Source organism: Chelonia mydas, chromosome 11, assembly GCF_015237465.2.
Source record: "Chelonia mydas isolate rCheMyd1 chromosome 11, rCheMyd1.pri.v2, whole genome shotgun sequence".
Lineage (NCBI taxonomy): Eukaryota > Metazoa > Chordata > Testudines > Cheloniidae > Chelonia > Chelonia mydas.
Window position 1 is genome coordinate 68514446 of NC_051251.2, and position 26771 is coordinate 68541216.

General features: G+C 40.5%; 1 protein-coding gene across 39 annotated transcripts in view; it reads right to left on the reverse strand.

Moving 5' to 3' along the window:
* Nucleotides 1-26771, reverse strand: part of LRRFIP1 (LRR binding FLII interacting protein 1) — a 189805-nt gene that overhangs the window by 95381 nt on the left and 67653 nt on the right. For 3 of the 39 annotated variants that reach the window (XM_043525772.1, XM_037913078.2, XM_043525771.1), the window contains exon 1: nt 11894-12570. The exons of 33 other annotated variants lie outside the window; for them this stretch is intronic. In XM_043525772.1, coding sequence (XP_043381707.1) covers nt 11894-11938 — 45 coding nt within the window. In that variant the 5' untranslated portion in view covers nt 11939-12570. Of the gene's footprint in view, nt 1-11893; nt 12571-26771 lie in introns of those variants that run through there. 3 more of the 39 variants (XM_043525775.1, XM_043525768.1, XM_043525765.1) reach the window with 3 other exon arrangements.

The window sequence follows — 26771 nt, forward strand, 5'->3', positions numbered from 1 at the left end:
ACCTGTTGAAAAACTGTAGGTACAGTAACTCACTTAAGCTGTCTGCAAAAGTGTCTCCGACCTTTGTAGTCCCAGAATATTAAGGTTATGTATGGCACACTAAGTGTGCTCAGCACTGGACATACGTAATAAGCACGCCTGAAGAACCTGCTGTCTAACAGCATGTGCCTGGTACTGTTCGAACAGGAGTCATAGTCCCCGTTCTAAACAGTTCAGATCTATTAACTTCAGTGGTTGAGCAGAGGCCTCTAAGACATCCACTGTATACATTTCAAGGGCATAGATGCTTTGGAACAGGTAATATGCATAATCCATATGCTCTTTGGAGATGCCTTTTTTACCCTTCAGCCCGTGAAGCGGTATTAAAATATATTTGATCACAAAAACACTGTACTGCCCCTACATTAGTCAATTTTATTTCACTGACTATAAATTTGCAAATGTTAAAATGCTTAAAGGTGTTGCAGGAACATCTGTTATTTTATGTCCCACACAGGCGGAGATTGTAATGCAAGGTTAAATTTAGAAAATTTGACCATTCTACAATACTCAGCACTAGTGGCTGTTAAATGACTCATGGGTATCAAGCACTTTGACAATTACCTTTCTCAATTACCTGCCCAGTCAACATAGCAAGATTTCATTGTATATACAGAACTCTGGAAAGAGTGGAAAAGCATGTCCCTAAAACTCTGACTTTCGAGGGCACTGTATTTAGAATGTTTGTGTTTCTTGTTAACTTTCTAGCATTGCTTCTGGTTTGATCTATGTAGAGGAGAGGGAGAATTCACACTGAGATGCAAACGGTAAAGGCTTCTTATAGGCAAAATGAACCACAGGGAAAAAACTGGCAATTCTAGTTTCACAACTCTGCTGCAGTTGCCAAAGTTTGTCAAGTACAGCACCCATTTTGGTGAATGTCTGATTAGCAGCAATGCAATTTGTTAAGTTACAGTATTATACTGTAGCTACTGGTGCTTTGCTGTATCCAATATGCATTAATTTAATTAAAATATATTGCCTAAATTGATTAGAGTGACCTTGGGACTCTGAAACAGAGGAAAGAGATAATTCAGTCTCCAGGGGAACTGGTCATAACCTGCATCAGTCAGAATAATTGGTTAGGGGACTTTCTTTAAAGGGAATGTCTTCCCCACCCCCTCAGCCATTGGGATAAGTATGGATTCAGTACAGAGTATATGTAGCTGCTTTACCTGGCAGCCAGAGGCTAAAATGTCAAGTGATAAAAATATTGATTTTAAAATCTTTCCAGGAAAGCATTGGCTTCAATCAATAATTTTAACGACTATATAATATTAGAGAGACATGGTTGGTGAGGTAATATCTTTTATTGGACCATCTTGTCTCTCTCACCAACTGAAATCGGTGCAATAAAAGATATTACCTCACCCACCTTGTCTCTCCCACCAGGTCTACACTATAAACTTACATTGGTATAATTATGTCTCTCAGAGGTGTGAAAAGTCCACACCCCTGAGCAATACAGTTACACTGACCTAACCTCTGCTGTACACAGCATTATTTATATCTGTCTATGTCTATCTACAGCACTATGTTATTTGGAGGCTAATATGAGGGGGAAAGGAGTCCAGGAGAGCTGTATTTTAAAGAAGCCTTATTGAGGGCGCAGGAACAAACCATCCTGATGTGCAGAAAGAATAGCAAATATGACAGGGGCCAGCTTGGCTTACCAGTAAAATCTTCGGTGAGCTTAAACACAAAAAGGAAACTTACAAGAAGTGGAAACTTGGACAGATGACTAGGGAGGAGTATAAAGATATTGCTCCAGCATGTAGGGGTGTAATCAGGAAGGCCAAAGCACAACTGAAGTTGCAGGTAGCAAGGGATGTGAAGGGTAACAAGAAGGGTTTCTACAGCTATGTTAGCAACAGGGAAAGTGTGGGACCCTTATTCTTGAACTTCCTGAATGGGGGAGGCAACCTAGTGAGAGATCTGGAAAAAGCTGAAGTACTCAATGCTTTTTTTTTTGGCCTCGGTCTTCACAGACAAGGTCAGCTCCCAGACTGCTGCACTGGACAGAATGGTACGGGGAGGAGGTGAGCAGCCCTCAGTGGTGAAAGAACAGGTTAAGGACTATTAGGAAAAGCTGGATATGCACAAGTCCATGGGGCCAGATGCAATGCATCTAATGGTGATGAGGGAGTTGGGTGATATGATTGCAGAGCCACTGGCCATTATCTTTGAAAACTCGTGGCAATCAGGGGAGGTCTCAGACGATTGGAAAAATGCAAATACAGTGCCCATCTTCAAAAAAGGGAAGAAGGAGAATCCGGGGAACTACAGCCCCACCTCAGTTCCCGGAAAAATCATGGAGCAGGTCCTCAAGGAATCCATTTTGAAGCACTTGGAGGAGAGGAAGGGGATCAGGAATAGCCGATATGGATTCACCAAGGGCAAATCACGCCTGACCAACCTGATTGCCTTCTATAAGATAACTGGATTTGTGGATATGGGAAAAGCAGTGGCCATGATATATCTTGACTTGAGCAAAGCTTTTGATACCGTCTCCCACAGTATTCTTGCCAGCAAGTTAGAGAAGTATGGACTGGATGAGTGAATGAGGTATAAGGTATAAAAATATTTAGAGATTAATATAATCCCTAGGGATCTACCAGTTTATTCTGCTTAAATCAATATATCCTCAGCATATTCAGGCAGCAAAGTCAATACATTTTCACTCCATCCAATACATGTAAATTCAAATCATACACACAGAATTAGATGGAAGAGAACAGATTTTCATGTAGAAGCTTCAATTAACTAATGGCTGGTTTCCCAAGATGGTGTATTTTAATGCAGAAGTATATTCTTGCTCATGATCACATAGCTATTTAGAATTAAACACCTGTTAATGAAACCAGCTCTTAGAATCAAAGACAAACATGTTAGGGTTCCTGCTGACTGATTGTTGAATATTATAAAATAAAAATTGCTAACTACAACCAATACTGCACATTGTGAAGTTGCAAGCAGCAACACTTGAAAAATCAATGCAGCATAATTCCAAACAAGGCACTAGTACTTCATAGAATCATAGAATATCAGGGTTGGAAGGGACCTCAGGAGGTCATCTAGCCAGCTTTCTATCCACCTTATAATCCATTCATCCAGCCCATACTACTTTAACTTGCTGGCAAGAATACTGTGGGAGACTGTATCAAAAACTATGCTCAAGTCAAGGAACAACATGTCCACTGCTTTCCCCTCATCCACAGAGCCAATTATCTCCTCATAGAAGGCAATTAGATTAGTCAGGCATGACTTGCCCTTGGTGAATCCATGCTGACTGTTCCTGATCACTTTCCTCTCCTCTAAGTGCTTCAGAATTGATTCCTTGAGGACCTGCTCCATGATTTTTCCAGGGACTGAGGTGAGGCTGACTGGCCTGTAGTTCCCCAGATCCTCCTCCTTCCCTTTTTTAAAGATGGGCACTACATTAGCCTTTTTCCAGTCATCCAGGACCTCCCCCGACCGCCATGAGTTTTCAAGGATAATAGCCAATGGCTCTGCAATCACATCCGCCAACTCCTTTAGCACTCTCGGATGCAGCGTATCCGGCCCCATGGACTTGTGCTCGTCCAGCTTTTCTAAATAGTCCCGAACCACTTCTTTCTCCACAGAGGGCTGGTCACCTCTTCCCCATGCTGTGCTGCCCAGTGCAGTAGTCTGGGAGCTGACCTTGTTCGTGAAGACAGAGGCAAAGAAAGCACTGAGTACATTAGCTTTTTCCACATCCTCCGTCACTCGGTTGCCTCCCTCATTCAGTAAGGGGCCCACACTTTCCTTGACTTTCTTCTTGTTGCTAACATACCTGAAGAAACCCTTCCTGTTACTCTTAACATCTCTTGCTAGCTGCAACTCCAGGTGTGATTTGGCCTTCCTGATTTCACTCCTGCATGCCTGAGCAATATTTTTATACTCTTCCCTGGTCATTTGTCCAATCTTCCACTTCTTGTAAGCTTCTTTTTTGTGTTTAAGACCAGAAAGGATTCCACTGTTAAGCCAAGCTGGTCACCTGCCATATTTGCTATTCTTTCTACACACCGGGATGGTTTGTCCCTGTAACCTCAATAAGGATTCTTTAAAAATACGGCCAGCTCTCCTGGACTCCTTTCCCCCTCATGTTATTCTCCCTGGGGATCCTACCCATCAATTCCCTGAGGGAGTCAAAGTCTGCTTTTCTGAAGTCCAGGGTCCGTATTCTGCTGCTTTCCTTTCTTTCTTGTGTCAGGATCCTGAACTCGACCATCTCATGGTCACTGCCTCTCAGGTTCCCATCCACTTTTGCTTCCCCTACTAATTCTTCCTGATTTGTGAGCAGCAGGTCAAGAAGAGCTCTGCCCCTAGTTGGTTCCTCCAGCACTTGCACCAGGAAATTGTCCCCTACACTTTCCAAAAACTTCCTGGATTGTCTGTGCACTGCTGTATTGCTCTCCCAGCAGATATCAGGGTGATTGAAGTCTCCCATGAGAACCAGGGCCTGCGCTCTAGTAACTTCCGTTAGTTGCTGGAAGAAAGCCTCGTCCACCTCATCCCCTGGTCTGGTGGTCTATAGCAGACTCCCACCACGACTTCTCCTGTGTTGCTCACGCTTCTAAACTTAATCTAGAGACTCTCAGGTTTTTCTGCAGTTTCATACTGGAGCTCTGAGCAGTCATACTGCTCTCTTCCATACAATGCAACTCCCCCACCTTCTGCCCTGCCTGTCCTTCCTGAACAGTTTATATCCATCCATGACAGTACTCCAGTCATGTGAGTTATCCCACCAAGTCTCTGTTATTCCAATCACATCATAATTCCTTGACTGTGCCAGGATTTCCAGTTCTCCCTGCTTGTTTCCCAGGCTTCTTGCATTTGTGTATAGGCACTTAAGATAACTCGCTGATCGTCCCGCTTTCTCAGTATGAGAAAGTACTTACTTTAAAACAATCCACTTTGATGAGATCAATATGTATGTTACAGCCAATTTGTTTTTGCATTTAGAACTGTTTCGGCATTATATTTTTAATTAAGTGCTCATCACACACTGGGTACTTTTATGCTGCCCCTCTCCAGCATTTTATCAGACTGCCTATTTATATTGTAGTAGCACATAGAGGCCCCAACCCTATTGTGCTAAACACCATACAATCATGCAAAAAATGAAGTGGACCCCGCCCATAAAAACTGACAATCTAAGTAAGATGGGAGACAACAGGTGAATACAACAAATACGTTAGGAGCACAGGGTAACAAGATGATACTGGTCAACATGATAAGCAGAAATGACTATTTATACATTGTTAATACCTGTTGTTGCCATGTTGTTTAAGCTGCAACCCAATATTTCAAAACAAGATTTTAAATTTTCATTTTTTTTTTTTTTTTTTTAAGAGTAGATTGATTTGTAAAGGAAAAAACTCAACTGACAGTCCTATATCATCCACCCTGTTTTGACTGCTTATTTGTTCTCTGTCATCCTAGCTCCCTTCCTCATGCAGCAAGTACACCTATGCATGCAGTTCAAAGCACTGTCCAAGGTTCAGGTGGGACGCTGATCAACTGCCCCAGAAAATTCAGTGGTGTTCAGGAAAGCAGCCACCTGGGAAAGTAACAGCAATACAGACCACACCCTTTCAGAGATACTAATCATGATGCTCTCCAGTCTCTACTTGTCCAAGATCACTCAAAAATCAGGTGAGGTTTCCAGTGTTGTATGTAGGGATTCCTGTGCACTGCACGGAAAAAGTTACTCCTAAATGTCAGATGATTAGCCTACAATAGAGACTTTACACACAATGAAATGTCATGAAAATCTGAGCATTAAGATCTATAAGTGGTTCAAACATCCACTGAACTCTGCAGGAAAGATTTGCGTTGTTAACCTGTGAGATTAACAGCAGAGACTCATTTTAAATCTAAAAATTTTAGTCAAGCTGGTAAAGTTGTGACAAATGAGAACTATTGTGCACGATTATATTACTGCACACAGAGCACTTAAAATCTGTTAACATATGAACAGGCATCACATGTGACTATTCATTCAAGCTGAACTTTACAGAAACATTAAAAACCAGATTACAATGAAGGGTGCAGTATAAGAACTGAAGTAGAGCAGAATGCTGTAGTGTGAAAACTCATGAAAATTAAACACTTCCTCCACAAAGAGGTGTTTTTTGCATTCAAGATGGTCCAGATCTCTGTTCGGAAGTGTCTGGCTTAGCTTGCTCGTGTTCAGTTTTCTGCTATAAATATCCTGATTTCCTGTGCATCATGCAAGTAGCAATTTTAATTGCATATTTCTCTCCTGCTGTTTCCTAACTAAGCCAGAACAGGCTTTGCCTGGATGAATTTGGCACTCCTCCAGTCCAAGCAGATAAGCATGTAAAAGAGTAACTTGGGTCTAACTTGAGGGGGTGATGATGGGAGAAAGTCCCCCAAGTGCGAGGAGGCTGCTGAACTTCACATTAGTGAAATCACTGAAGTGTTCCCAACCTTCATGACTTTGCCATGAGTCTCATCATAATTGTTTTCCCTAAAGCTCCAGCTCCTGGAATCAAGTGGATATGTGATGATTTCAGCCTTCATTATTAAAGACAACAGCAAGCAGCAAGCAAGTAACAAGAACATCAGATTTATTATTTTTATATAATCTCATGATTTTTGGTGAGCCTGACTCCTGATTTTTGAATATTTAGAGTTGGCAATACTTACAATGACTTTAAAAATATATTTTTTTAAAAAGCTACAAAATGTTACAGTAGTAAAAAGTTGAGTGAAGATTAACATGAGAATCTCAAAGTTTGATGGGAAGAACTTCTTTTGGTATTCAAGGTTAAAAGTAACCATTTGCCCCAGGTTAGTCAGCTATTTTGTAGATTACTTCATCCTTCAAACACCGGGGGGGGGGGGGGAGGGGGGGGGAATACAGGCCTCTAATACAAGAAATTTATCCAAAACAGATAGGGACACATACAAATGTAACTACTAGAGAAAGAAGCAGAACATTAATTAAAATTTGAAGTCCAGGTACACTTTAAAAAGTTTTTGTATGCTCCTTGTCTGACAGGTGAAAAAGATGAAGTTACCATTTCTGTTAGGCAAATCGTGCAAAAGAATAGAGAAGAGTTCCAAAGAGTGCTTTGGGTAGGGCAGAGGAAACAGGAGACAATTACTGTGGCAAGGAGGGCACAGAAGCCAGTAGTATTACAAAAACTACAGCTTTCTACTGAAGTTGTCCAAAATACTGCAGTAAATGCATACTGTGACATTTTAAAGCCACTACAGGCCCTAAAATAGACACTGCTACAACAGAAAAGTTTGATGTTCTTCTCTACCTTACTCTACTCAAAATAAAAAACTCAAGTGACATTTTTTTCCAATGGAAAATCCATCCTATTTAATAGCAGATATGTATCCTACCTATTGCGTTCAACCTCTCCAGCATCACCCAGGTAAAAAAAGAATACTGCAGCCTGTAAATCTAGTCAGTCTCTCTAGCTCCAATACAGTATCTTGAACATGCCAATTAGTTTTGATTTTACCTGCAGACAAAGGTCACCAGGGAACTGAAATTAGGGTTAGTTATCCAGAATTATGGAGTCTCACCTTCTAAATACCAATATCAACCTAAACCAGAAGCCCAGTTGGAATGATCACCTACAATATTGTATTTACACCCATTTCTAACACTGCCCCAGCACAGCCAGTATGTAATAGAACAATGACTAAGGAAGTTCTCACTTCCTGCCTAAAGGGCACATTGTCCCCTGCAAGCACAGGGAAGTAACATTCAGAAATGTATTTACATCAAGATAAAATTGATGGATTTGATTATGAACATGTTTCTGTGACGCAAGCATACCCTGAAGATGTGCATGCATAAAGAAATAGCTCTCTGAAACATGCGGACTTCACTGTTAAATTGGAACTCCTGACAAACAGCCAACAGAGATAGGAAACTCTGGATAGCAACAAGAAAAGGAGTACTTGTGGCACCTTAGAGACTAACAAATTTATTTGAGCATAAGCTTTTGTGAGCTACAGCTCAATCCGATGAAGTGAGCTGTAGCTCACAAAAGCTTATGCTCAAATAAATTGGTTAGCCTCTAAGGTGCCACAAGTCCTCCTTTTCTTTTTGCGAATACAGACTAACACGGCTGCTACTCTGAAACCTGGGATAGCAAGAAATCCAGCCACAGTGACCTTTGTAATCCCCATGAACGATTCCAGATATAGAAATCTTCAAACAACTCTCGAGATAAATCATTAAAGCAGTACAATTATTCAAAGAGACTTGATTTTACCAAGGGTCTAATATTCAAAGCCAACAGCATGTGCTTTCTGTGAAGGGAAAGGGTTAAAGAAACAGCTTGTGAGCAGAAACAAGTTGCCTGTAGGAGTTCATTCTTATGCAGATCACGTTATTAAAGCATTAATTAAACGAAAAGAATCTCACTGAAAGTTCAGTAACTTACCAAAGTGGCAATCTGTATGCAACAGCCACAATATTTTTTCCATCTCGAGAATCAATTTATTCTCACTTTCTGCTTTAAAGTTATTACCATTATGCTAAAAAATACATCCAACAGTTTATGTTTTGAATGTTTTTCCTGATTAACATGAAAAAATAATCAGTTCTGCCCCACTGTTTCACAGTTAAAGGCTTGTTTTCTCCATACTTTATACTGGCCTTCATTCCACTTGTCTATGATATACATTGAATCAGTAAACTGGAAAAATAAAGCAATGTAACCAAGGCTTTGCTGTAGATTAGCCGTTTAAAATTTCTCTAGCCAAGTGGTACATTGCTTGTGATAACCCATTTGGCTAAACACTGCTATCCTCAGCCACAAGTACTAGCAACAAGACCAGATATTTTAGTACATTTATTCCCCTTCACCATTGTTTAATAAGGTGCAAATGTAACGAATGGGTTACTCAGTTACCGAAATGAAATTGTCATCACTCCTTCCTTCTCACTAGTGAAGCAATCATGACCTAAATTAAAGAGACAGAACCAAACTCCAGCCAGTACCAGACAATGTTGTTTTACATCTGAGTGTCACTGAATGAACAAGATGGATGAGACCAGACGGCTCAGGAAGCAGACCAGCAGTGCCAACTCAACCACACAAGTGGTATTTAAAAAATAAAAACAAAAGACTGTTCATGTATTTAAAGCAAAGTTTTACAATTTTCCAATAAAATAATTAAAATCTACATCAAAGCTGTCCCACTGTTTATTAATATTGCCAAATTCTGCAGTGGTTTTTTTAGCTTTTTTTTTAGAAATACTGAAATTTTTCACCCACAAGAACAGTTTGACTTGTGGAATAATTCCTTAATTCTTTACTTTCAACAACAAAAATCTAGGGAAGTATCCAGGTGACCAGACTAATAGGCCTCACTCCTCCAATTCCTTAGGGCATGGCTACACTGGAAACTTCAAAGTGCTGTCGCGGGAACGCTCCCGTGGCAGCGCTTTGAAGAGCTCCCCCAGCACTCCTGGTAATCCACCTCCACCGCTCGGAGCCTGTCTACACTAGCGCTTTAAAGTGTTCAGACTTGCTGCGCTCAGGGGGGTGATTTTTCACACCCCTGAGCCAGCAAGTTAGAGCACTATAAAATGTAAGTGTGGACAAGCCCTTAGTAAATGTTTATCTCAGCTCGTAATGCTTCACAAACATCAGCCCCATTGCTAAGGAATGAGCTTCAAGGTACTTGGCATAGCTTATTCACACTATCTGACCCATGGACCACTGTAGAGTCTGTTTAGCTCTTCACCTTTCACCCGTATAGACTGCACCAGGACAAAAATTAAACCAAGTTCCTCCTTTAGCAACCTAATCATGTATAAATACATTAATTACACTCACTTAACCATGTGCCAAAAATCCACACCTTAGATATAAGCCCATGAATGCCTGTTTCCATTGTAAATCTTTTGTGCATTGCTTGTACATACACGGAACTGTTTTGGAACTTCGAACATTAAGCTAAAACTCTGTTGGCATGTCTGCTCACAGGCTAAATCAAGCTATAAATGGTTTAGATATTTTTCTCTTCCCCCTCCCCTCCTTCAGTAGGCCAAACAAGGAATAGATAGTAACTGGCTCTAGGTACTTTCAACTTTTTTTAAACTAGGCCTGAGAAAAATAACTTATTAAAAATATGTAATATTTGAAGTGTTGATATAAAATTTAATTATTGCATTTGGTCAGTAGCAATCTTCTAAAGGTAATGCTTAGAAGTAACAAGTCACAATAGGGACTGACAGCTAGCCCTAAGGCCCCTCATGTTTCTGCTTTATTTTATGTTGTATGATGCCCAGCACAGAAGTATTTAGCCATTCTGATGCTGTGAATTAGTGACTAAGCTACAGTTTAAGCAGGTGGGAGCTCAATCCCCATCTGTTTTAAAATACATTAATTTTTTTTCTAAAAAAGCCCCACAGGGCCAGCTCAAGGAGTGTGAGCTGCCTCAGTGGGGGAGGAGCCCACCTTCATGTATTGCAAGTGGAAGTCAACTTGGGGATAGACGTTTGGGCTCGGCTGGCACCTGGGCTCTAGGACCCTGCAAGGTGGAAAGGTCCCAGAGCTTGGGCTGCAGTCCAAGCCTGAACGTCTACACTGCAATTAAGTCCAAACCCCCTGGCATAGTGGGGAACAATGCTAGTAATTCAGAGAAAAATTAAGGGTTTTACTTTGCAGAGAGAAGTTAACTTTTTAAGTAGTAACTTAACTTTAGAGTTACCTCTTACAATCCCCCCCCTGGCCCCCCAGCTCTTGCAAGATTGAATGCAATACACAGGAACACCCATTCTGCTGGCAGCAAGCCGAATATATGCCAGACGTTTCTGCGTATGAGGAGAATCTCTATTTCTTTTCCTTAAACAAGCTACCTGAACACTTTCCTTGTCTGTCTCATTGAAAGAGCTCTCCCAAATGACGCATTTCACGTTCAGAAGCATGTCCTTATTGTTTCTCCAAATGTTTGTATTTATACATGTAAAATGTTAAGAAGTAGGAGGCTGACACCAACTACAGTGACAAAAAAAATTTATGGAGTAGATCAATGGCACCAACGGGCTCAAAAAGATTCAAGTTCAAATGGAAAAAAATTAAAGAATTTTAAGAAAAAAAGGTCAAAGAAAAACAATAATGAACATCAACTCTCCTCCCCACTTTACATTCCCTTTGAGGCTGAAAATCTGAGATGACACACCAACCATCTTTCTATTATACCAGCAAAATGCAAGACATACAGTTCTATTATCTGAAATGCATTTGATCTGTACAGAGTTTTTTGTTGACGTTTCCAGGGTAATGTTACACTGGCACTTTGCAGAGCTTGGGGAAAAGAATCTGAATTCCCATAGTTCATGGGAAGATCTTTTACCTTATGATAATTATCACACTTCTCACAAATTTCTGCAATTAAATTATTTATTGTACATTTTGTACACAGAAACCTTCTTTAAAAGTTTCTTTGCTGTATAAAACAGTAACAAGTAATATTCAAGAACATTTATATAGTTAATAGAAACATCACAACACAAGCAGATAAACTGAATTTAAACTGAATTGTTCTTTGTACAAGTATAGCTGCAGGCTCATGGAATGTATGTTCTGGTGCATAAAGCATAACATTTATAATGTATTTATGCACATTCACTTCCTACTTTACAGAACAGTAAACCACAGCTTCTTAAATGTAATCGGAGACTAACGTGTCAAAGGCACAACACGCAGTAGAGCTTTCCACAAATACCAATACACCCATTAACTAGTACCTCATTTTTAAACTTTTAAAGACAGCACAAACAACAGGAGATTTGGACTAGCAAATTATTTCCCCCCACCTTCCTTACCAGTTTCTGAGCTTCTGGACTGAAGCAGTCTGCTTCCGTTTGCATGGCTGCAAAGTTTGTTATTCACCGTCAGAGTCTTTGAAGTTCATACACGAAAAGGGAAACAAAATATCCACCTTACTACTTGCTAGGCTTCTGCTTTATTTACTTAACATCCCAGGAAAGTATTTCTGATCCAGTTTGTCAAGTGTTTATCCAAACAAACAAGATGACTCTGTCCACCTCTCCAAAATCCTCACATTTCTGTCAGCCTGCTCTGCTGACACAAAATCCACCTAGGGGAGTGGTCAAAACACAGGGCGAGTCACACAGGTGCTCTAGGGAGCACACAAAGAGTCAGTGTGCTTCATAAAGGAATCCTTCCTTCGCCGCTTCAGAAAACACAAGCACAAGCACAGATTTCCTCTCACAAAACTTTCAGTTCTTTCGGTTCACATTTGTATTGAAGTTTCCACCTACTCTCCCCACCCTACTTCAAGGGAATGGCAGGACAGTAATAGCTTACGGCTCCACGCTTGTCAGTAACTACAGTTCTTGAGTCAGCAAGTGAGCAGCTAGCTCCAAAGGTGCAGGAAGGCAGACAAGCTGATTTTTCCTCTTTGGCTAAGCAACTGTCGTCATCTGCAAGTCTGCAGCAAAATCATTCAATGTTCCTTAGTCTTACCACAACCAGCACTACGACACCAAGAACAGGATGTGTTTATTACTGTAGTGTTTTCTACAACCATCACTTTACAGGCTGTCAAATACAAATAGTTTGTGCTGCTTTATGAAGCCCCTTGTGCTACTACTTCATGACATTTTTATGGTAGTGCATAAACTTATTTTTAAAATCAGAAAAAAATTCTGAGATCCACTTGTAAACAGAATTCCTTTTTGCCTCTTACCCAACTTTTCATACTGCGTGCTGATGTGGCCGTCCCATCTCAAAAAAGATGATATTGGAATTGGAAAAGGTTCAGAAAAGGGCAACAAAAATGATTAGGGGGGTATGGAACGGCTTCCATATGAGGAGCGATTAATAAGACTGGGACTTTTCAACTTCGAAAAGACAACTGAGGGGGGATATGATAGAGGTCTATAAAATCATGACAGGTGTGGAGAAAGTGTTATTTACTCCTTCTCATAACACAAGAGCTAGGGGTCACTAAATGAAATTAATAGGCAGCAGGTTTAAAACAAACAAAAGGAAGTATTTTTTCAAACAACGCACAGTCAAACTGTGGAACTCTTTGCCAGAGGATGTTGTGAAGGCCAAGACTATAACAGGGTTCAAAAAAGAACTAGATAAATTCATGGAGAATAGGTCCATCAATGGTCAGGCATGGTGTTCCTAGCCCAGAGGTGGGCAAACTAAGGTCCGCAGGACCATTCTGCCTGGCCCCTGAGCTCCTGGCCCGGGAGGCTGTCCCCCAGCCCCTCCCCCGATGTCCCTCCTCCCCTGCAGGCTCAGCTCACTGCACCGCCGGTGCAATGCTCTGGGCAGCGGGGCTGCAAGCTCCTGGGGCAGCACAGCTGCAGAGCCCAGCCTGACCCGGTGCTCTGTGCTAAGCAGCGCAGCTGCCTGTCCTGGTGTAGCCGCACCACCAGCCACCGGTGCTCCAAGCAGCACGGTAAGGGGGCAGGGAGCGAGGGAGTTCGGGGTGGTGGTCGGGGGTGTGGAGAGGGGTCAGAGCAGTCAGAGGGTGGGGAACAAGGGGGTTGAATGGGGGCAGGAGTTCCAGAGACGGTCAGGGAGAAGGGGTGGTTGGATGGGGCAGGGGTCCCCAGGGGAGGGGGCAGTCAGGAAGGAGAGGAGGGGTTGGATGGGGCGGCGGGGGTAAGTCGGGGCGGGGGTTCCGGGGGCGGTGGATGGGGCAGAGGTCGGGGGGGGGACAGTCAGGAAGGAGAAGGGGTGGTCAGGGGACAGAGAGGGAGGGAGGATGGGGCAGGGGTCCCGGGGCAGGGCGGGGGAGGCTGTCAAGGGGTGAGAAGCAGGGGGAGTCGGATAGGGGGCAGGGGCCAGGCCACAGCTGGCTGTTTGGGGAGGCACAGCCTCTCCTAACCGGCCCTCCACACAATTTCTGAAAACCAATGTGGCCCTCAGGCCAAAGAGTTTCCCCGCCCCTGCCCTAGCCTATGTTTGCTAGAAACTGGGAATGGATCACTTGATGATTACCTATTCTGTTCATTCCCTCAGTGGCACCTGGCATTGACCACTGTCGGAAGACAGGATCCTGGGCTAGATGGCCCTTAGATCTGACCCAGTATGGTCATGCTTATGTTCATAATGTGAAGCAAAAACCCCATCATCAGCAATAACTACACTAAAATAGTGGCCTGTTTTTACATCTCTGCCATCTAGGATATGGACATTACCCAAGCTGCTACTCTGGGTGCATTGAAAGTTTACATTTAATAATGCTTGAGCGGATTCTCACATGTGACCAATGTTCAGACCCTGGAAAAATCCAACTGAAGTGCCTGCCTCTTTGGCACAATTACATCAGTATGCTGGCTTCATTTACATAGATTTTATTTTAAAAAAACAGACAGGTGGGTCATCAATGTTGAGTGTGACACAAGGAAAACTTCTCTTCTGTAATGAATGGGAACTTAATTCTAACTGACTAAAAAAGGGAACAAAAAGCAAGGAACTAGGGTGGAGAGGTTGACAGCGATTAATTTAGAGTTCACCGAAATCTGTACACTACCGGTTAAGGATGAGAGACAATAGCAGAACAATTAAGAGAATCCTAAACTGTCACTACTTGTACTCTACCCATTTCGGATAGATCATTTTGGATGGATCACTTGATGATGACCTGTTCTGTTCATTCCCTCTGAAGCACTAGGCATCGGCCACTGTCAGAAGACAGGATACTGGGCTAGATGGACCTTGATCTGATCCACTATGGACGTTCTTATGTTGTCAATCAGGAGATGGAGTTGGACACCAGTACATTTCATAGTGTTCTAAAATTCCTTAAACACTAAACCAAAACGGATTGTAACATTTTGTTTCCCCAAACTCAAACCAAATACTAACGCAGATTATCACACACTTTTAAGTCACTTTCATATACTCACTGCATTTCTCCAGGCTATCAGGCTGGAATTAAACTGCACATTTCTCTTCTCTCTATCCCATCTGAAATGTCACCCTGGGATTATTTTGGTTTGGCATATTTTTAATTTCTTTATTTTCCTCATCACTCAGAAATGATCAGGTGAACGCATATAAATAAATATTAAACTGATTATGGGCACATTCCCCAGAAGATTTCACCTTTAGCGTAATACTACATGATATTTATAGGTACAGAAGGACAGATCTATGCACAATAAGCAAAATCCTGGCCATGCTCAAGTCAATAGCAAAACTCCCATTAACTTTAATGGGGTCAGGATTTCACCTAATGTATGCATGCACACCATCTCCCACAAAGAAAACAGGCAGGAATAGACATGGCCCTGAGAAGATAATCTAAATTTCAATGGTTATTTTTCAGCTGTTGACATTTTGGAAGACTAGAGGAGGTTTGCTGTCAACAGAGTCCTCTCTTCTTGGCTCCATTCCTTACATTGCATGGACAAGCAAAATAGGTTGTTACCCAGCAACCAAGCCATTATGTTCCTTCCTGGTCAGCCAGCTAAGGATGCAGAAGCCTGTAGAGGCTCCACCTAGCAACAGAGTTCAATTTTTCCATAAACTCCCAACCTACTGCCAGTCCCAGCGAAAGAACTCAGTAGTTCATGCTGTTCCCATAGTATCATCCATATAACAGGCAGATTGTTTTCTTAATTCATTTTTAAGTGCATAGAATAATTTTATATTCACAGGCTAGTATTTCACAGTAATTTTATTCAGTGAGTTCCTGAATACCAACCATGTCCCATTGTTCCAGAAAGGCCAAGCATACTCTACAAAGCTTCCTCTGCAGAAGTGCTCCAAGTATGCATAATTTACAAGCTGTCCTTCAAAACTGTCATTTGAGAAGACAACTTATTTAAAAAAAAAAAAATAGCAACTTTGCTTTTTCATAATAGGCCTGCACTGTCCTATGAGGAAATTTCCACCACTTTCTTCAGCCTGTGAAACTGTGAGGTTAGGGACAGGAGTAGCAGAACGCTAGAGTATACAGAATCATACTCCTGCTCCCCCTGGGTCTACCAGAACGCTCATTCATCCAGTGACATTTGGATCAGCATATTTGCTGACTCTTCCTTTCACTTTACATTAACTGGCAAGTCTCCTCAAGAGGGTTACTAAATTATAGAAGGGGGAATATAAACATTATAGAGTCACAAATCAGAGAATTTTCGAAGTACCACTTAAATGTCAAATTCAGGGAAAAAACATAGGGTATGACCGAAGGATAGATTGGAGACCAAAACAACCACATGTGGTGAGCCACCAATGCTGTTTGTACTTCAAATGTTTCTTCCAGTTTAAGATATTTCCTACCTATTTTTCAGGAAATGCAAGAATATTCCACTAAAATTTTCAAACCAAGAGAAACTTTTGAAATGTACCCTTCAAGGGAGAGAATTTTTGGAAATCACTTCCAGTTGCTCTTATAACTGTAAATATTAAATCAGAAATTGTTTAATTCTGCCAGTGAGAATGCTGTTACTAGTAATAACTTTCTCTTCAACAGGCATCGTCCTCAATACGGATGAAGAAAGAAATTTCAGGTGCTAGGTAGCTCAGTATATTAGTATACTTTTTTCCCTATTCAAGTCCTCTTTTGGCCATACATTTAATTTGATGGTCTCCATATTGCAAGATGGCAATTTCTACTCTCAGCAGGCCCAAGGTCAGATCAGCAGAGGTATTACACATCAGTAACAAGTGCAGTGGAGTTTTCATAGCACCTACCTGCATTATGCCTGGCTCTAGACAGTTCTTTTCTCAAATACTAATTTTAAGTTATAGGGAAACAAACAAATTCTTAACGGAGAAATTCTGTTGACAAGACAACTAACTCCAAGTCATAGCCGCTTCTCCAAGACAGCTACCCTTTTGAATTGTTCTATGCCTCTGTCATCTACAAGTTGGATTACAGTAATATACTTTATTTAGGATTGCTTTGGGAGACCACCAACCAGCTTCAGCTGCAGAAACATTCCAGTCTGTCACCCAGCTGTGGTGGGCAGCGGACTGTATGCAGTACCTTTGCCTAAGATTCTACACTGGATATGTTTGCTTCCATATGTAAATCACTGTGCTACCTGGTTACTTGAGAAAATCCCTCTTTCCCTATGATCAGTCATGAATGTTAAGGCCCGCTGTGGACTCATGGGATATAATTCAAGTTCCAACAGCAGTGTGTTTTCAGCAGAGACCCATTCCCAATGGCACTTGCAGTTTAACAGCCCTGGCAGCTTTCAGAACACACATCTTTTTTTTAAAACAGGGTTGGGTTGAGATTTTACACACAGGTTGCAAGACTCATACTGTTTAAAGTTGCAAATGGGTCAACATATTGGATTTGTCTAGCCTACGTTGATTATACAATTTAATTATTAAAATGTGAAGCACTCAGATATTGTGACAAAAGGTGTTGCATATCAATGTCCATGTAAGTAATCACATAGAAGAACTAGATGCAGCACTAGATGCTAGGACTATAAAGGTACCTTTAAACCCCAGAGATTTTTAAATCTATGAAAACTAATCCCCACCTCTCAACCACACCTAAAAAAATTGAAGTGTTATGAAAAGAAAGAAATGGCTTATAAGATTCTGTAAGTAAACAAGCTAAAACACAATTTGGAATACTTGGGTGGCTTGTCCCCAGGGTTTGCAAATTCCAAGCAGGTTCATGTTGCTTGGCTGCGAGTCAAACTGCTCAACTGCCTCAGGTTGATGGTGGTGGTTGTAGTGTTAGTAAACTGGAGACAAACTGTTTGCTAGAGACTTGGAAAAAATCCACTGACCAGTGGCTCGGTCACATTCACTGGAAAGTGGGGGTTGGCTAAACTATTAATTTTTCCAGAAATTACATTTGTTTTAAAAAATGTTTGTAGCCCTTATGATTGCAAAAATAGCCATCTAAAGTAACTGATGCAGTGTGGTCTTCTTTCTGAAGCAGTCTCCAGACCCCAGATGAGGCAGTAGCATATTCCTTCTAATTAACAAATTATGCAAAAAAGACTCTCCAAGAAATGATCTGGCTAAGACACCTGGGTAGGAATCCAAGCAACTGTTATTTCCCAGCAACTGGAGATGGTACGGGGAGAAGTTACTGAACTATTACACTGGGGAATTTCTTCAGGACTCCCATTTTCAAATTTTTAACCGGCTAGTCAGGGTCCATTTTCTCAACACATTCATTTGCTGCACCTGTAAGAACCCAGCTTGCAAAAGGGACAAATTAAATAAATGAGAGTGAAATGTATTAAATATAGGAAGACAGTTATGGAAAAAGCCTAATGCTCACACCAGAAGTGTGCTTGCCTACAATCCCAATCCAATGCAGTCCAAATAGAAAGCTAACAGTGCAGACCCTTCAGTACAAATGAAACATTATATGTAGACAAACAAAAACAGAAACAAAAACGGAGCTGTCACTTTTCTTCATAAGCCTACAAGAGCAAGCAGCATTAGTAATAATTAACTAGAAAAGCAGCAGTAAAGTTATAAGGATCAGGAAGCTAGTACAGGTATTAATCAAAGGATACTGAATACATCTTTTCCCCCTCCCCTGTGGAATATATCAGGGTATTGCACAAGCATATGATTTGCAGTTACACATAAACATACTGCATGCTTTATATGCACATGTTAATATGGAGCCTAAACCCTAAACATCAAACTCCATGGGAATGAAACCGGAAGGGACTTGAAACTCCCAAGCGATAATCATTAAAGAGCTCCTGTGTAAACTGGAAACGGGAGTATGGTGGAAGGCCCATAATGTTTGCTATAAAGAATGTCAGAATAATTGCTAGCACAAACAAATGCCAATAAAGTTTGGCCTTTAAGTTAGGGCATACCCAGGCATTTTGTCTCCATGGTATGTTGTGTCTCACCAGACCAGGGAATCAGTTTTTCAAATCAGCAGGAAAGTTGGGCTTCGAGCAGGAGCAGATAAAGGCAAATCCTGCATAAAAAAAACCCTGAGAATATCAAAAACTTTGGGGGCTCTATTATACAATAAACCCCGCCCAGCCCAGCCAAAACAATACGATTAAGAACTTCTTTGCTGTGGTAATCAGTGAAGTAACATTACCACAAACCACCTCGCAGCATTTCATTTCAATTCAGTAGAACTTATCATTCTGGATGGGAATGTTTGCAATCTTACACATTCCTTTGACAAAGCATACTACTTGGAGACAAGGATATAGTCCCATCTATTACCTATTAGAGCCTTACCGAAAAGCCTACAGAAACCGGTTATACCCGACTCACAGTGTAACTCCTTCTCAGAAAGACAAAACACTCTAGCTCAAGGTACATTATTGCAGCATCAGTACAGCATACAACCTGGGGTCTCAATGTGACGTGAATTTGTATTCTTTTTTGCAGAATACTGTCTGAGACACCTGGCTCATCACTTAAAAAGAAAATGAAGTTATTTCAAAGGAAGTTATTTTAAAAGACACACATACACACACACACTTACACTTATTTTCAAAGTTTGAAGAAAAGACGTCTAATTAAAAACTCACCTTTTTGCTTTGACCCTTTTAATACAAATAATTTTTTTTTTTTAAACACTGGGCCAAACAGAATAAACTTTTTTTTTTACATAGATTTTCCTGCCATATTTACCTGTGAAATTTGTACAGAATGTTAGAACAGAGGTGACATTCTAATTTCATTATTTAAGGAGCAATACAAGTTCTCATAACGTCAGTAAAATTCCAATATGATGTTACACTTCTACTGCAGTTCCAAAGCATAACTGTGATTTGTAGTTCTGATGTTCTTTAAAATACAAGTCTCATTTTCTGATGGACAGAATTGATAGAAAATACTTCATACTGAAAGAATTGGACAGAGTTTAACTGACACGATACTATCTGTGGCTCAAGTAGTGCCTTTATTTAACATTTTTTATCCTGTTCTCATGGCATTTAAGAGTGTGTCTATATTAGTGCTTTGAGAAATATCCTTTTTTGAGGCACAGTTATGCAGAAAGATATTTTTTTTCTATGCCATGACCCCACTTCATCATTACTCTCTTCAATGGGCACAACCTGGCATCTTTACAGTTTAGCTGGCAAGGATTACAAGAGCTCCTTGTAAATGGTAACCAAGGAAATGAACTCAAGTATATACAGCTAAATGCTTCTTTGGAAAACAATGTTAAATTTTCATCACCAAAATGTACCACCAGAATCAACGGATTATTTTCTACGGAGGCTAACATGAGACATAGAAAGAAAGAGGAAGGAAACCCTGAAAGGCACTAAGTACTTCTCAATTGCACTGAAATCAGACTAGTTGACATGCTAACTGGGGAAATTTAAGGGTACGCCTACATTAACCAAAAAAACCCAAACCAAACCAACCCACAGCAGAAAGTCTCAGAGCCTGGGTCAACTGACTCAGGCTCACGCTACAGGACTAAAAATAGTAGTATAGACATTCCTGCTCAGGCCGGAGCTTGGGCTCTGAGACCTGGTGAGAGGGATGGGCCTCAGAGCCTGCGCAGGAACACTGCTATTCTTAGCCACGTAGAATGAGCCCTATGAGCCCAAGTCAGTTGACCTGGACTCAGACTTGCTGCCATGGATTCTTTGTTTTAGGATTTTAGTATTTGTGTCTATGGAAAGTTATGCTTTTTATTTTTAAAAAGGAGCAACAGTTTACTGAATGCATCCGATGAAGTGAGCTGTAGCTCACGAACGCTTATGCTCAAATAAATTTGCCACAAGTACTCCTTTTCAGTTTAAGAAGGGCTTGTCTAGCCAAATGACTAGATGTACTCATTCCTACAGTTCTTGGCTCCTTTGCTTGATAAAAATATACAAGCTGCGAAAGGTAAAATCTCTTGAAAACAATAAATGAAAAGAGGTGGTTTTCATACAGGGCTTCAACTGCAGATAACCTTCATTAACATGCATTATTCACTGTAAGATGTCATCCCACAAATGACCAAACTACACAAGAATCAAAGTTTATATAGAAGTGGGATTCCAATTCAAACAAAAAGATGGAAGCTACCTTTGCTTGTAGTGGATTGCTCTTCTTTGCAGGATAGCCCAGTTCAGCATCTGAGTACTCCCTGGCCTTACTTCAAACCCTGCTTGTTTTGCACTACAAACTATATTGATAACCTCCCCAATGGCAGTTTGAAAATTAGAATGTAGAGAGTGTCTGCTCAGAAGAGGCCCATAAGTGGAACAGCAGAGATGTTCATTTCAGTCCTAACAATTATTTGCAAAGCTACGTGGGAAAGTATGACAAAAGTCCACTAGGAATATCCCTGGCTCTAGAAAGTACAGTACTACTACTAATCCTTCACTTTCATAAGCACTTCACTGATTCTCATATTCAATAAAACAAAAGGCCAACCAAAGCAGCAAGAACAACAAGAATCAATTTTGAGTAGCTCACGATCTTGTCTCATGTCCCTATATAATGGTAGTTTCAGCAGAAATAAATTTGGCCTTGTTTATCACACAATCATTTTATAATTTCAGTGAAGAAATTGACAAAACTCTACAGAAAGCTCATTTGCCAAACTGACAAATCTTGAAACGTGTCACAATGAATTGAAGTCAAGAAAAACTATTTGATTCTTACCAGGTTTGGGAAAATTAAAAAAATCAAGTAACTCAATTCTCAAGACTCAAACCTCCAGAATAGGTATTAAGATGAATGCGTGCCTCTTAGCAAAAAGGTTTTGCTGAACACTGCAGTGGGAAAAATACACCTTTCACAAAACATTTCCTTATTATTACTCAATCACACAGCGTGAAAGTGTGGTGAGGGTCTGGATGGTGTGCTTTGTACATGAAAGAATTATCCTCACATTCTCTTCATGCAAGAGTTCAGAAATTAATCCCCTCCCCTTGCCTTTTTTTTTTTTAAACCTCTTAAGATGCCAAAAGTTTATTTTTTTAAACCTGGGCAGCCAAGGGTACAGAACTAGCTGTTCTGGAATGTCTATGGAGCAGCTGTAAGTCATCTACATTTAAAGCTTGAATGTTTTTGGTCTTATAGCTCAACATTTTGAATATCCAAGGCCATGGATTGTGAGCGGGAGGAAACATACCAATGATACACAATTCTCACCTGAACATCGTTTGCTTCAGAGGAAAAAAAATTCCCTACGCTATTGCCAGAAGATACAAGTTTTAAAGAAAGACAATTTAAGCACAGGACTGGGAGCCAGAAACTCCTGATTCTGACAGACTCTCTCAGTCTTCAGCAAGTCACTTAATCATAGGTGAAAAGTACTATTGATGTAAACTGATCAATTATTTTTTGAGCAATTTGACAATTCCCCCCCCCGCCCCCCCACTATTCTCTTCAAATGTCCCAACTGCATGGGCTCAAGCAGTTGCAATGTGGTCTAGGTGGCCTGCCTCAGAACCTCTTCCCTCCCCTGTATGTCAGAGAAATGAGGCATTTGTAACATTCTTCAGTGACTTGTCTCAGCTTCCTGGACCTCCACTGCTGTGTTCGTCTCCAGGCAGCCCAGATTGACAGTTTATGCACCTGGCCTGTGCCACACCCCAGCCATGGACTGGGCTTCTTCTCTAACTCCCCACTCCCACACTACCGTGGCTCCATGGAACAGCACAGAGAGTATGCACTGCAATCCAAATAACTATCTGCTGTAGAGGAAGTTGGAGAGAGAAGTAAGGTCCAGCAGGTCAAGGAGACAAACCGTTAAAGCACCCAGTGCAGCAAAATGACCATGGCAAAAATGCTCAATTTTGTAGAATCTTGGGAAAAGGCCAAATCTCACAGGCACCGAATCACAGAGTCACAAGTATAAATAGGGGCACACTGCCTGCCTCCAACTGGAAGGACATCAACTGGTTGGGATTGCCCCCACTTGGTCAAATATGATAAGCTGGGGAAAACCCATGCACACTGAGTTTTCCCTTCACCTACATATGACTGATATTTAAATCTATAACGATCATTCAGGGCTTAGAGTCTGAAACAGGTATTTTCTCCTCATTAAGTGCTGCACAACTCCATCATAGGGAATTTCCAACCAGCAATGCAGAAACAGACTTCAGCTTTAAGTGCTGTCTGCATTCCATCTGGCAGAGGGCCAACGCTGTATCAACTAACCACATTTAGGTCACTTCTTCCAATGACTTTTTCTCAAAATAGCTCTAGGTCAGTAACATGCTACTCCTGCTAGAGAAGAATATGAATGCTATTTAGAGAAGCACAGAAATCTGTGTACATCTCTCCCATATACATTAAATCTCAAATTTTCTCTTTCAGAGCATGATTAATACAAATAAAATTCATACATTTAAATTTCTCCCAAATCTTGACACAGCTGAATCATTTTAGTTGAAAAATTCAGGCTTCGGAAGACACCCAGGGGGAAATTTCATCCCAAACAGTTAAACTTAGACAAAGTTTTAAGTAACTCACATCACGTTCTTGTAACGAACAGTATTGGGCAACATTAATCTTAACATTTACTCTTAACATTGCTAACTGCGCTGCCTATAATACAAAGCATACTGGTTTGTAGTAGACTGTACACATAATGGTTTCTTAGATGTTCTCTTTTCAACCCACTTTTAAAAAAGATACAAATATTTTCTTTATAAAATATTGGAGAAGCTGTTCACAAAAACTCTTGTCTGCATTCTTCTGGGTTCTCCCTCAATGTAAGCCGCTACAAAATGTAGCTAGGTTAACTTATTTTAGCTAAAGAGTTAGACATTTTAGAAAGAAAAAAACCAAAAATATTCCAAAAGAAAACAACAAGGTAAGGTGTATGTTGTGGGGTGTATTTTTTTGTTTAAATTATGGCTATAACTACTGCATTTGTACTCCATGACAGTGTTCATACAATGCAATATGGAATTTGTCCCAAACTTTGCACTGCTCAACAGACAACCTTCTAGCTGATAAACAGTCAGTGCTGCTGAGTTCCAAAGATAATCACAGCTAGCTCTGCCCTCCTTAGCTGAAAACATGGTGGCTGTGATGGAAAATTGAAAAATTTTGGGGACTTTGGGGAGGACATAGGGTGAGGATTAAGTGGAGAGAAGAAGTGGTGTCAAGGCTCAAGACCAAGGACAGGGGTTAGTATAAAAATGGAAAGAAGAGTATCTAGTAAGTGACATGTTATCTATTTTCTTATAGGTGGAAAGTATGTATACACAATAGAAAGGACATGAATGTTCCAAAGCTAAATCTATAAAGTTTGCATTTAAGGAGAAACTATTTCTTTTTGCAAATTATTATTTTGGGGATTTTGAATATTAGTGTTTTCTCCAGAGAACAAAATACACAGCATTCACAATAGGTCTGAAAGCTAATCACAGCTGCATGATCCACAATCAGTGCAAACCAACAGTTAATATACAGGACCTACATTATGTTCAGTTTTTGCTCCTAGAAAATATTAGGATAATATGTAACATATAATGTAAGTTAATACATTAAGGAGTCTGCAGTCTCATTAATTTGTTAGCACTTCATTAAATCATATTGAACAAAGAAAAAGCTGGACTGTATTCGGATTCCCTGCTCTTGTGTTGTGTGCTGAATCTCCAGCTATTTGTTTGTGGATTTACTTGTGTTAAAGGCTCTATTGCATGTGCTCTTGTTAATTTACTCTTGAACAGCTTCAACTGAGACTTGCAACAAAAACTCTGTTTAAGAGAAGAAATGTTATTGGCTACCTATGAACCCAGATGTTGCTATTACTGTTGCTACCAAACAAACTGGTTATTTTCTACCACACATTCACCCACAGGCACGCAACTTACACAGCACAAGCATCAGCAAAACTCCCTCAACTGTGCAGCATATATACAAAAATAAAGCCAGTTATTGGTACATATCACTAGAAACCAAAGACAATTTATCTTGACTGTGCTCCGGGTGAAGTAATCACAATGACTAAATTTGGGCCTTATTATAAACAGTGGTATTTCATCTGTCCTCTGTACAATATAAACACAAGTTGGGACAGGCTTGTGTGTGTTCCAGAACTGGGCTAACACAAGCATCTCTCTACATGGACAAAGAATTCTACATTTGTCTCCCCCTTCCTGACCTGCATAAACAGATTAAACATTTTCAGAGGAACATTACAAGCAGGGTCTGGCCCTTCACTCAGGTCATTACAAGACCATTTATCAGTAGAGTCCAGAGACAGTGAGGGTCTAAATATTAGTTACAATTCCAACATCACGTCAACCCTTCCAGGAGAACCTGTCTTTTTAAAATAAATCCCTACTGCTGTGATTTTACACTCATGAGGTGAATTTGGGTCTTTACTGCATGCAAGTAGTTATTTCTTCACATAATAGCTGCTACTATTTTCTCCCTTGAGAAACGTCCTGCAATCTCATGATTCAAGCTAAGCTTATAGATTATTAAATACCTGTTAAAATACCGCTAGGCAATTTTTTTATGGTAAATAATGAGCACCCTCCCTTAAAGTCATATCAGAGGCCAAATATTTATTTCAATATTTATCTGTGGTCGTAGTGATTGTTATGCCAAGAGAAATAAGGGTATATTTACACCATAAATAGAAGACAGCTAAAGAGGGCATATGGAAAATTTTAATTCCTACAGCACTTTTTCCAATATTTGTGTACCAATCATTCCCCAATGTCCACTATACCAACCACCAGTCCCAGGAATAAAATGATTATTCTAATTTACTATAGGAAGCTGCCCAGAAAGGAGTGCAAAAAGCATGTAATCATCTCAAACTTCCGCAAGGATCCAAGCTGTGAAGCAGATCAGGAGGACGCACTGCTCTGAGCAGAGCCTCTAAAAGCAGACCCATTCTCTCTCCATCTCTATGCACTTACCACTTCATTCAATTTTAAATCTAATTGTTTAGTCTTTATATCCCAAATTATTAAATTAATTAATTTTTAGAAAAAAGAATCCAACATGCTAGCATCCCAACTTCTGAGAGTTCTTCAGTTAGAGACAAAAGCTTATAGGAGCTGAACAGCTTACTGTTATCATATTGTAGTGCTGACATAGCAAGAATCAGTTTCACAAATCCACAGTTGTAGAAACGCATACAAACTATGAACTACACCAATTCTAGAGGGACCCTCACGGACAGAGGTAGGAGTCTATTAGTTTAGTAGAGCTGTAGCACTTAATATTTTGACTCATTGCTCACACACACTGATGGTAGAAATTATACCAGTATCACTCCTTTGCATGCTAACCCTATTAAATCTTCATTGGTTATAACGCCATGAGTACACACACAAAACAGTGAATCTGCCTTACCACTTCAAAGATAACTGCTGGTGTCAACATTTAACACTCTTAGAAAAGTTTCATTCTATTCCTACATAATAGGAAGAAAGTACTTTCTGGACCACTCCCGACCCCTAGCAACCTCCAACAGCTTGGTTCTCCAAATATTTAATTCTGCAAGGGGGCCACCATTGGTGGTCTACAAACCAATATTATAATTATAATTATAATAAACGTATTATAATAAATGTAAGTTTGGATAGGGCTAAAACAGGTACTATGCCAAAGTGTAAAATTATTGATCTTAAGGACTTCCAGGTACCAATACCTAAAGTGAGAGAACCAAGACAGACAAGAGAAAGATGACAACTGTGAGGTGGCTCCTACTTGGAGGTTAAAAACTCATAGCAGGAAGGACATGCTCCTGATAAACCATAACACTACAGAACCACTGAATCAGCTTGGGAAGAGCTTGGTTCCTTGTTTGGCAAGCCC